Here is a 12,107-nt window from a genome sequence, read left to right on the forward strand (position 1 = left end):
CTCGTACTTTATAATTATTTATATTTTATTTTGAACTTGCATCGAATTAACCCCCCTCGGCTTTCCCCGCTGTATTTTCCGTGTTTCGCTTGACTTCACCTATTTTTCCGGGGTTGCAGGTGATGAAAACACACGCTGCTGTCACCTTCCCCAAAGCAGCCCTTGGTGCTGTTCCCTGGTCCCCCCCCGCCCCACGCGTGGCCGAGGGGCGTGGGAGCAGCTGCGGACCCGCCTCAGCCGGGAGGATGTCAGGGCACAGGGAGCAAGAGAGCAGAAATAAAATGCTGAATATTATCCAGGCGACCAGCCGGGATAGGTACCTAGCGGCTTTGTTTTCGCTGTAGAGTGATAGAAAGAAGCGGGAAAAGGGGAAAAAAGGTATTTATTTAGATGAAACACCCTTCCCGAAGAGAAGGCGCTGCCCGTGCCCGGGGGGATCTGGGTCTCTCCCAGGCAGCCCACGCCGCCCGCTCAGCCCCGCCGCTCCACGGACGCGCGTCGTTTTGAAGTGAAATTTCCACCCCCTTGAGACGTTGCTTCTGCTTCTACCAAACTCCGATTCCGCCGGCAAGGGCAAGTAATAATATGGCATAAATGCAGTTTTAAAAAGAGCCCCTGATCCGGCACCGCTGAGTGGTAAAGCGCCTCTCTCTCTGGGGTACTTTGCGTGGGGATTGGCCAGCAGGAGCCTTTGGGAAAGCTGGGTGCGGCCGAGAGAAGTGCGGGAAGTGTTACCTCTCTGTGTTTAGAGTTATGGGTTTCCTACTGGCTCCCCGTTCTTCAAACAGTTAATTCTCCCGGCCGGTGTTCCAGGACTCAGATGGCCAAAATTCCTCTCCCTCAAGCCCGAGTCTCCCTCTCCTCCCTATTGGGTCGCAGCTTTTGGGTCTCTCCCGAGCTCTCCCTCCTATTGGCCGGGGACATTTTTTTTTCTCCCCCCCCTTTTTTTCTTTCTTTTTTTTTTTTTTTTTTTTCTTGACAGGCGCACGCAGCCTGCCTAACTCTTGCAGGAAAAAAAAATCCCAGAAGTTTGGATCAATCAGAGAGAGACAGAAGGAAAGGGGAGAAGAAAAAAAAAAAAAAAAAAAAAAAAAGAAATCCAGCCTGCAGCCCCTCTGAGCAAGTGCTGGGACCTGGGCTGAGCACACCCTCCTGGCTCTGCCTGCGGAGTATCTGCAGCCTCATGTAGAGCCTTCAGGAGACTGAGGGCTGGTTCTTCTGGGGGTGCAGCTGGGGAGGGGTGGGGGGGGAGAAAGAGGCAAGAGGCTCTGCCTCTGGTCCCCGGGCTGTGTGCTCCCAGCCGCTGGTCGCTCCTCTGCCCAAGGCTCTGGGCTGGGGGATAAGATGAGTGAGAGGCGAAGATCGGCGGTGGCCCTCAGCTCCCGAGCGCACGCTTTCTCAGTAGAAGCCTTGATCGGGACAAATAAAAAGAGGAAACTGCGAGACTGGGAGGACAAGGGGCTGGATTTGTCCATGGAAAGCCTCAGCCCCAATGGCCAGCTGGGGGACAATGAAGATCCGACTCAGTGCCTGGACCTCAACCCCGGTTAGTGCGACTCCTTTCTCTCCGGGACCCCCCACCCCCTGCCCCGCTCCCTCCCAGCCTCTTCCCTGGGTCCTGCCGGGAGCTGCCGCCGGGCAGCGCGTCCCAGAAAACGTTCCACACTGGGAGTACAGAAAAAAAAAAAAAAAAAAAAAAAAAAAAAAGTAGCGGGAATTTTGCGGGGATTTCTTTTTGTTGTTTCTTTTTTTTTTTTTTTTTTTTTTTCCTTTCGTTTTACGGGGACTTTCTCTTACTCGCCGTGTCCCTTTCCCCCCCACAGAGCTTCATGGTCTGTGTCCCCTCCGCTTCCTTTTTATTGCTCCCTCCTTCCACTCCCTCCGTGCCTGTCGGTCGCGATAATCCTTCCCGGCTGTCTCGGGACACGCGTTTCGTTTTGCCCCAGAGTTTCCCAAGCCCCGATGGCGGAATAGGCGGGTGGGTCGGGGGCAGAGCAGTGGAGTGCGAGATGCACCCCTCTCCTCTTTTCCGAGTCAGCGGCCACCCCCGTGGAGACAGTGCCTCCCTAAGCGGAGCTTTCGGTGTAGGAGGGGGATATGGGCATCCAGGATCACCGCTGCTCCGGGGCGAGGGTCGCCGGCTCCTGGGAGCGATGGGGATCTGCAGTATCCCCCCTCAGCTCGGGATCTTCTCCCGGGAAGGACCCGCTGGCTCCGGGCGGCCTCGCTCCGCACAAGCCGCGGGGGTGCGGGGGGGACGGGGAGGGGAACCCGCCCTGTCCGGAGGGAAAATGCCCCCGGCAGGGAAAAGGACCTGGACCAGGGGAAAGGATCTCGGCGGGCACGGGGCACTGCGAGGAGTCGGCCCCGCTCCCCAGCCTGGCTCCTCCCGGGAGCAGCGCCGGGCCCGCCGCCCCAAGGCCGGGACGGGTCAGGGGAGAGGGAGCGCAACACTCCCCTCCCGGTGTCTGTACTTTTAATCTTAAACTCTCGTTTGTTTGTTTTTATTTAAAAGGGATCCGCTAGCTCGCAGCCCTCCTTTGGCTCAGGCCAAACCCTCGGTCTCCTCTTGTGTCCCCCCGGCCTAAAACGAGGGTTCCGCACAGGCGGCCGCGGGTTCGGGAGGATCCTGAGGGGAAAAGGCTCCGGGCCTCGCTCCCCGAGCTGCCCCCGCGCCCTTCCCGCCGTCCCCACGGCCCGATCCCCGGGGCCTTAACGCGGGACAGAGGGAACAGTGTGGGGGAAAAGCGAATTTTAGGTGATTTCTCTTCGATTTTAATGTTCCGACGGGGCAAAAAGGTCAAACGAAAAAGGGCAGAAATATCCTTCACTTCTGCCAAGTCCATTGCGCTGCGCTTGGAACAGCAAGCGCCTTTTAAAATTTGTTTTTATTTATTTTGGGTGGCGTGCACTGAGCTATTAATTAGCACAAGCTGCCCAAAACTCAGAGTAAAAAAAACCCCGAAACCAACAGAACAAAATAAAAACGAAAGGAGGGGGGGGGAAAAAAAGAGAAAGAATTTTATATCGGAGTATCAAAAATATTTGCTGTAAAAAAAAATAAATTAAGGTGTTTTTGAAGGGAGCTAAAGACCATGAAGACCTCGCCCCTCTGCACCCTCAAGGAACCTCATTTCAATTTGCTTTTAACAGCAGCAAAAGCGATTCCCGGTGCGGATCCTAAGGAGAAGTAGGTAAAATCTGCTGCCAGGGTCATTTCTCTCAGCGGAGGGACATAAAGATGAGGGCACGGCAGCGATCAACCAGTCAAAAAATAGCCTAAATTCAAAAGAATAAATACACGACCAAAGACAAAAATCCGCTTTCTAATAACAGAGCGTATCTGTGCATCAATGGCTTTTTTTTTTTAATTTTATTTTATTTTATTTTACCTTTTTAAAAATTATTTTCAAGAACCGTTTCTCATAAATTTCTAGCCGAAATCTGATATATTTTTGTATGGTCTGAAAGCTTAATTTGCCTATTTCTCCTTGAATTTGAATTGGGAAAATTGGACAACTCTCCGTGCGCCCGATTGGATAGCGGGGGAGAGAGAACGGCTGATGCCTGAAAACCTCAGAAAGTAAACGTGATGTTTTTCATAAAGCAAAGGAAATCAAGAACAGTTTGAGAAATCATTTTTTTAGGAGGTTGATAGACTTTAAATAAAGTCCGCGACTGTAATTTGCGCAGTCACTTCATTAAACCTAATTCCTCCGCCGTGCACTTTTGCTGCTGGGCGAAAATTGATTAGCGGCTCTATAATGACCACCAAATTCCGTCTTTACAAGACCTAATTAAGAACAAACTTTACACCTACGCGTATTTTAAACTCGCCAAATCTCCGGCGATACAGAAAAAAAAAATAAAAAAAAAAAAATTAGAGAAGGGAATTTTTATAGCGTCCCAAAGGTTCAACACTCAAAGCCGCTGCCCTGAGCAGGACGGGCTGTTCCTTCATTGCTGGGACGCGGGTGCTTGAGGGGAGGCCGCAAATCGTACAGAAATTATGTCTTGATTTCTGTGGGAGAGCCTAAATCGGTCTGGCCCCGTTTATCGATCTTTTAGCCTAAATTGTTCGCAATTCAGAGCGGGAGGCTCTGAAAACCGTTCAGTGCGGGGAGCTAAACGCGGCCACGAGTGGAGTAAGGCTTCGCTTTCCTTTTCGCAGATTTTTGTGGGCAGGCGGGTGTGAGGGTTTGGAGGGTTTCTCTCCCCAGCGCGGGACAAATCCCCCGGCGGGGCTGAGGGCAGGAGGCGGCCCCGCTTCACCCCCCGGCTCGGTGCGGGTCTGTGCTGGCCCTGTACACACTGCAGCCTCGGGAGCGCCTGGCAGGCAGCGCTGCACCTTTCCCCGCTTTGGCGGAACCCCTGACCCTTTAGGTGCCATCTTACAGCCGCGCCCAAACCCTTCGGGGACGGTATTGGCGAGACCGAGTCTCCCCGAGAGACCTCCCCGCCCTCCGGGGCCGCGTTTTCCTGGGAGAAGAGAGGTGCCAGGCTGGGAGATTGCCGGCCCGGGCTGTGGCGCGGGCAAAGGTGAGAAAAGCGAGCGGATAAATCCGCCAGGTTTGTAAAAAAAAAAAACATCTCCCGAGCATCCGAGTTATGTCTCAGCCGTGATTTTTTTTTTGCCGCCGGAGTTAATGTGCTTTTTTTTTTTTTTTTTTTTTTTACGAGACTCATTTAAAAGAGGGGATAAATCCGGATTTTAATCATGTGCGGGTTTAACCACGAAGTAGCGAAGAGGAATTGGGGATTCCAGCGGCTCTCACCTTCTCTCCCCCACCCCGTGGGGCCGCGGCCGGGCCGGGGGAGGCCGAGCTCGCCCAGGGGCTCCGGGAGGCCGCTCGGTTCTCGCCGCCGACAGGCCAAAGGAGGAGGAGGAGGAGGAGGAGGAGGGTGGCGGGACGCCCCTCCGTCCCCTTGGCAGGTTCGGTTTCAGAGGGCAGCAAAACAATGGGCTCGGGTGTCTTCTGGGTATTTATAGATTTAACCTGAGCGGCGGGAAGGTCACGGGGGCCGCAGGCGTTGCCCCCCTCGCTGTGTGTATTGTTTACCGCCCTGTACATCATCCTGCGCCCGTCCCTTCGCCAGCCCGAGGGCGCGGGGACAGACCCCAGCGCGCTCCTCTCTTCCTCCAAAGTTTAAAGATTTATTTGAATTTTTGGAGAGGGTGGGTGGAACGTGTCCTTGACAAAAACACGGCCGCTCCTGCGGGCAGTCGGGGTGTCCTCACGGCCAGACGGGCACAGGCGCTCCAGAGGCAGAACAACATCGTGCGGCCGCTAAATAGGTAGATTTTTCCTGCTTTGGGACCGTGCTTTTCCTCGCGAAGAAACACACAAGCGATTTTGTAAACCAGTTTTACTGCCAGCGCAGTCTTTGTTTCACACGTCCATCCCATCGGTATCTTTGGTTGCATATATTCAAAGGGCACCTACCGGTTAAAAAAACCCCGAAAACAAACAAACTATCCCCAAACAACAAATTAAACAGAAGAAAACAAGGCATTTTTTTCAGCGTTTAATTGTTCGTTCCTTGTGTTTATCTGAATCTACACTGGCGAACATCTGCAAAAAGAGAAAAAAACCCGGCGCACATTTTAAGACCCTCGATGTGTTTATTACAAACGCTTATCCGTAAGATTAAGACCCGAGAGTTTGACAAAGCTTTTAGTGGCTGACAAGAGTAAAATCTTCAGCTCTTTTGGCGCGGTGTGTTGTTCTCCTGTGTCTCCTGGGGGGTTACATCCATGTCCATCCCAACCCGGCTCCTGCTCCTCCTTGCCCAGGGCAAACCCCCTCCACTGGCGGCGGTGCGGGAGCCGCTCATCCCGCCCACCCTCCGGAGAGGTAAAGAGATTTTAAGAGCAGGAGAAAATGCGATTGACTCTTCTACTTCCTTTTTTTTTTTTTTAATTTTTTTTTTTTTTTTTTTTTTTTTAATACCCTTGCTTCTGAATGCTTATATTGATGGAGTCCGTTCTTTGAGCAGTGGATGTTAAACCCGTGAAGAGGGAGTGACTTAATTCGGTTTCTCACTTCAGCTTTTGTTTGAGCGCTCGGTGGATGGGGCTAAGATTTCAAACGCTGGCAGAACAATTTTTCTTGTCTCTTTCCCGAGGTAGAGCACATTGGCGAACATTGTCCTTTGCGTCGTCCTCTGCACGGGGCTCGTAGTCTGTGACAACGAGATGTAAGACAGTGTCAGCTTTGCCTTTGCCTTGAGATGGCGTTATTGATGAGAAGTCTTCCCAACGAATTTGTGTGTGACTGGGATTGTATGAATTCATTCCACCTGTTGGGATGAATTTAAGATGGGATCTGCCTCTTTAAGATGGGGTGCGGAGCTCGGATCTGTTGCTCCCTTGTGCACACGATGGAAGGAAACGTGAAAATCTGCCCCTCCTAATACTTCTGTTCCCCCCATAGTCCAGCAGCAGAGCTAATGCTCTCGTCTTTCCCAGAGGAGACAATTGCAGGAGGCAGATGGAGTTGTCCAGATGAGAGCCAGGAGAGTGGAGCCCTGTGGGGGCTTGGGAAAGGGTTGTCTTAGTCAAGTTCATGCAGCCCTGACCTTGGAGCCCCAGGAGACACAGAGCGAGAAGGAGTTATCCCTGTGGTAATATGTATCTTACTGAATTGGGGAACTCCTGATGCTGGCTGTGTCAAACTCCTCCTGCAGAGAGGTGAATTACTCACACTATTAAGAGGGCAGGTAACAGAAAAATAGAGACAAACCTTAAAGAACAGCAGAGCATTAGAAAAAGGGCAGTGTGTCAATCAATATCTTCCTTTCTTTTATATGAATTTTAAATCTGCAGCATTTTTTACACAGGTTTATTCCACCTGCTGCTAAGGGGAAAGCTGCTGTTTCATAAGATGTTTCTTGTCTTCAACAAGAACTTTGGGAGAATCCAAAAAGCTTCTGTTACAAGCAAAAGTCAAGTAATTCCTTACGAACCATCAATCACTTCTCCCTCCTCCCATTTGGGACTGAGTGCTTATATCAAATATCAGCCCAGCTAGCCTCTCCTCAGGCAGGAGTGTCCTGCTTTATCCGTATCTGTCTTTAAGGAAAACTGATGCTTTTTTCAGATGGAAAAGTTGAAAGATGCCTTCCAAGAGCACTGCATTCAGAAAATAGCATTTACATTGTTTTACAACACAGTCGGTGCCATTTGAGTCACTTCTATTCACACAGATTGCTGTTCCTATTGTAATCCGTTGGATTCCAGAATGAATCTTTGCTTGCAGTTTTAGGTCTTCAAAGACCAATTTCCCGCCCCCCCCAACGTTTCTTTTTCTTGCCTTCTGATCTAGATTAATACGGTTACAAAAGTTTAAATAATGCACTAAAAGCAGTCTGAGAGTACTGGAAAAAATCCTGAATATATTGAGACAGGATCAGATGGCATTTACTTTGTCCTTTTTGTAAAATTAGTAAAATCTGTTCAGCTGTGATTTAAATCACCCCAAGTGCCTATTTTGAGATCTGTAGCTTACACTGGTGATGTAAAATCAAATTCAGTTAAAGGAACATAAATTTTCTAAATTTGACGTTTCAGAGATTGACAGTGTTTCCCAGAGAGGCTGAGAGTGCTAGTGCCCGTTGATAGAGTTACAGGATTTTGTGCTAACTCTTAGTTCTCTGACATCCTCTTAAATAGTGCAGTTACTTGTCAGTAATGGGATGGCACCTTCTGTTTAATTCCTGACAGAAAAGGCGTCGTGGGTTTACACAGGAATGGGCAGTGTCTGCCAGCCTGGGAGCTGTGTGGCTCCTTTGGGGACAGCAGCAGTGGGCACCTGGGTGTAGGGAAAATGCAGGCAAGTGGAGTCTTCCCAGTTCTCCAGTTCCTAATCCTGTCCATAGCAACTCTGCATAGCAGGACATTGAAAGATTTTGCTTCTATAGCTTTTTATTCAAGCTACAGTTTCCTCAGATAGAGAGTACCATGCAGCAATGCTGAGATGTTATTTTGTCCAGAGGGGAAAAAAATCCCCAAAAGTGTAGCTTTCTGCTCCTTATTTTCACTATCATTGAAAATAGGTTATGATTGCAACCTTTACACCTGTGAAACATCTGCTGTCTCAAAATATAACCTCGTTGCATTTCCTGTGTTAAAAGCTGTAGTGTGCTCTGGTGAGAAGTTCTAGGGAGAGATAACATAGTGGTATGGTAAAATTAAATTGAAATATCTTTGAAAGAAGATTGAGGATTTTTGAAACTGAGAAGAAATGAGTCCCAATTGAAATTCTAGTAGCAATTTGCATCCTGGGGGCAGCTTTTAATTGCATATTCTTCAAGGTCCAAAAACAATGAATCAGTAAATCAATCCCAGAAGTGATAAAAGCACTTGTTACAATAATATTTACAATAATATTTTCATATATCCTTTGCTAAACTGAGTTATTGATCTGAGAGTATTGTGAAGATGGTGAAAGGCTTGTCTGAGTCAGAACCCAGTGACAGTGGGCTGGCCACTGTTTGCTGTGTGTTTGCAAATGCAGCCTCTCAGCTGTCAGGGGGAAGGATTCACCTAGTGAATGGCTTAGGCCAGAACAAACTGATTTGCAGCAATGGAGGAAGTCAGAGGAGGAGTTTCATTCTGGGACTCAGCAGAAAAAAAAGTGAATACAGTGAGGATTCACTCAGATTTAGTTTAGTTAAGCTTTTTTTAAAAAAAATAAAACTATGGAGAATCGGGAAAACTTAGGATTTGGCCAGTCTTTAAGTATTTATTTTTGTATCATTAAACTACCTAATGTTTTTAAGTCGTGCAACTGTTTTAGAAATAGATCTCAAGTCTCCTTGTTTCAATTAATTAAAAAGTGGTTTTAATATAGATCATAGAATGAATTAGCAAATAAAGAATAAGGCATTTTTATTTATATACTACTCAAATGCAAAATTTGGGCACTCAAAACTGCTTCCCATTTTTTTAATTTCTAAAAGTCAAAGCTACAAAGTTCTGAAGGATTTAATGAAGTTTTCATTTCTTTGAAGCTGGATTTTCTTGCTTAATTTTATAAATATATATATAATTAAAAATAACTTCAGCTAAACTCTTGCATGATAGAACTCAGTTGCTGTCAGAGTGGATAGCTTCACTTCACTGCCACTGCACCTGTTCATTCTTCTCAAGGCTTTTGCTTTTTGGGAAAGAAGACTTTCTGTATTGTTAAATGGACATTTCCAACTATGTCCATGTGTAGCTCTTGGAAAGGAGCTTGGGAAGAAATTATTGCAAACCACCCTTGAAAGAACTAATTTAGAGTTTCTAAAGAGTACTTAACCAACTGGTTAAAAGCTGACACAAATCATATTAATAATCAGCACATTTATATGAATGCAGCCACAGCAAAAATTGTTTTAAAATCAGTGGGCCAGGGCACACAGAATAGTTATGAATGACTTACAGTTCTTTGACTTTACTCAGGGGCTGGATGCACTCTTGGCTAACACTGACATTTTTCCATGACCAATGAATTAACAAACCCGAGCTTCAGCTTTTAGGAGCTTCAGGAAATAGAGAACTCCCTGATTAGAAATCTCCCCCAAAACCAAGGAGAAAATTGAAGAAATTTAAGTGTCTTTGCTTTTAATAAGAGTGAAGAACTGCACATCACAGACTTCTTAAGAAGTTGCACTAGTAAGAGCAATGTCCCTAAATAAGATATCAGAAGTGCTGCTTTCTTATGATACCAGCATCTGCGTGGATGCCTATGCAGAGAAAATAATTCCAATGAGAGCATGTTATAACATTTAGAAATGTATGGTGAATATGATGCGTAGGGTTAGGGAGGCTTTAGAAATAGGTTCTTTTTGGTTTACCTCTGAAATGCCTGTAGATTGGTTTTCTAAGTCTGAGTTAAGTGAGGAAGAAGGAAGCTTGAGAATAGATGGAGATTCACAGATTTTTTATTTTTTTACCTAATCGCCATACTGGATTTTCCTCAATCTTGCTCTGAGGATTCTTTTGAAAGGTCAATTACTAAATGTTTGTAGGTGTTACTGTAAACACATTTAATGACTTTTACAAGAATCACTTTCTTTATGAAGTAATTATCCCGGTCCTTCCCTGTCAACCCCCTTTTTCAGCTTTGCACTTTGCACAGAAAAAATGCAAATGAATTTTAATTGTGCTTTAAGCAGCTTTTCTCACCAGGGTAAAAAAATCATGGAAGACCTGTTGAGTATTTCCTTATACCCTCTCAGACTTAATGAAAACATTCTCACTGCCTTTTTTAAAAGCAAACTTCAGCCTTCAGGTTGTGCTGGACTCTGCTGCTGCCTTAACTTGTAATTAAAAACCATGCAAGAATTGGGACTAGCAATGCTAAATTTTTAGTTGACGTATCCTAGCATGTGGAAGCATTGCTAAAAGAGGGGCTGATTATTTGACACGCCAAGTATTTGCCCTTCAAAGGACTATATGATTTTCACGGTGCAACTTCTGTGACCTTATTTTCAGTGGCGTTAAGAATGTGTAATCACCATGGAGATCTTAACCTCTCCCTTGATTTCTGCTCTGAGATACCCTAAACAGGCTGTGATAGCCAGAAAGTAGGCTCCTCCTCAGCACAACAGTCAGGATTGGAATAATTCTGGGGGGATTCCTTTTTATTCTGCTTCAATACCGTGTCAGTCTGTAGGAGTTAAATAATTATGACAGTGAGGCTAATACCTGAGTGATCATTTTATGCTATAGCTGGACCATGCCTCCTCTTTAGATTAAGTGCAAATGCCTGATAGTGTGAAAACAATCAGGTTGAATCAGACGCAGGTTTCTGGATTGTGCCCGTCTTTGCAATATCTAAGTGCTCCTGCCATTTAATTGTGTCATACAATAATACAGAGCTCCACAGAAGGCAACCAGGCTGTTATTTTTACACTGAAACGTTTTGGGGTTTTTTTGCTTCATAAAGCTTAATCTTTTTATGCCAGAAGATTGTAGCAAGCTATGAAAATACAGAATTCAGCCCATGACTCTGGGTGCTTAATGGTTTTTATTTTGCTCTGGATTTTAAAAGATAAATAGAAGATTTATTATGGTAGGATTTGAGGGTTTCCTGTGCCAAGCTCTTTGGAGCAAATTAAAAAAAAAGTCCTCATTTACCATCAAACAAGCCTAGCAAAGTCTCCCTGTGGCTAGTGGCAAGGCAGGAACATTACTCACCTCAATGCTCGGGAGTGTTGGCCACATAAACCGTAACATCACAGCACTGCTGTGCAGGTCCCTGCAAGGCTGACGGGGCGGCAGAAAGCCCACACTGCCCCATTAGAGACTCCTTGGATTATTCTGTGCAGGGTAATTCTGTTTACTCCATAACTCAGGAAATTGTGCCTGAGCTGGGGTAAGGGAAGGCAGCTGTGGAAGTGCCTAGCAACGTGCTGTTACAGAAATGGACAATAATTAATAGCTTTTGTGAAAATATAGCTGTATAATGCAACTTCAGGAATAAAAAATGCCACCTCAGCCTGCTTCTCAGAATGAAAGATCTGATTGTGAATTGTATGGTTATTAAGAGATTTCAGGACTGTTTGCTCAAGTTACATTAAGGTGCTGAGCATCATTTATCCAGGGTAATGCTGGAATAATTGATTTAGAAAAAAAATGAAAAGGGGTTGGATTGAGTACACACAGGACATGTAAGAAAGTAATCCAGTATGGTTACAGCCTTCCACAGAAAAGCAGTTCAGCCCCAAAGGGGAATGGAAAATGTCTGGGGATTTTTTGCCTCTGTTCTGTTGCAGTGTCAGATGCCCTGCTCCTGGCTGTGCTCTCAGACACCCACAGGATTGGAGAATCCACAGGCTTCTGTAGGGGCTGACTTGTCCTTGGGCTGAGAAATGATGGGAAAATAGCAAATCAAGAAGAATAGTGCTGTAGCTTAGCTGGATGAGGACTGAGTGTCCTGAATCCTTCTGAGGGGCTCACTTGGCTGGGACAAGGGATGCAATGCACCAGGGAATGAACCGAGTCACCCTTGTGTTCATGTTGAGTCACAGGTGTACTTTATCCTCCTGGGAATGAACTGATGGTGAAATCAGAAAGAGAGGAGTTAATAATGGCAAAGGAGTAGAAAACCAGAAAACTG

General features: G+C 46.5%; 1 protein-coding gene across 1 annotated transcript in view; it reads left to right on the top strand.

Moving 5' to 3' along the window:
- The first annotated feature begins 746 nt into the window (after positions 1-746).
- Positions 747-12,107, top strand: part of TBX15 (T-box transcription factor 15) — a 90,119-nt gene continuing 78,758 nt past the window's right edge. The window contains exon 1 of the mRNA XM_083881495.1: positions 747-1,546. Coding sequence (XP_083737621.1) covers positions 1,345-1,546 — 202 coding nt within the window. The 5' untranslated portion in view covers positions 747-1,344. The remainder of the gene's footprint in view (positions 1,547-12,107) is intronic.

This window comes from Zosterops lateralis, assembly GCF_965231275.1.
Source record: "Zosterops lateralis genome assembly, chromosome: 2".
Taxonomy (NCBI): Eukaryota; Metazoa; Chordata; class Aves; order Passeriformes; family Zosteropidae; genus Zosterops; species Zosterops lateralis.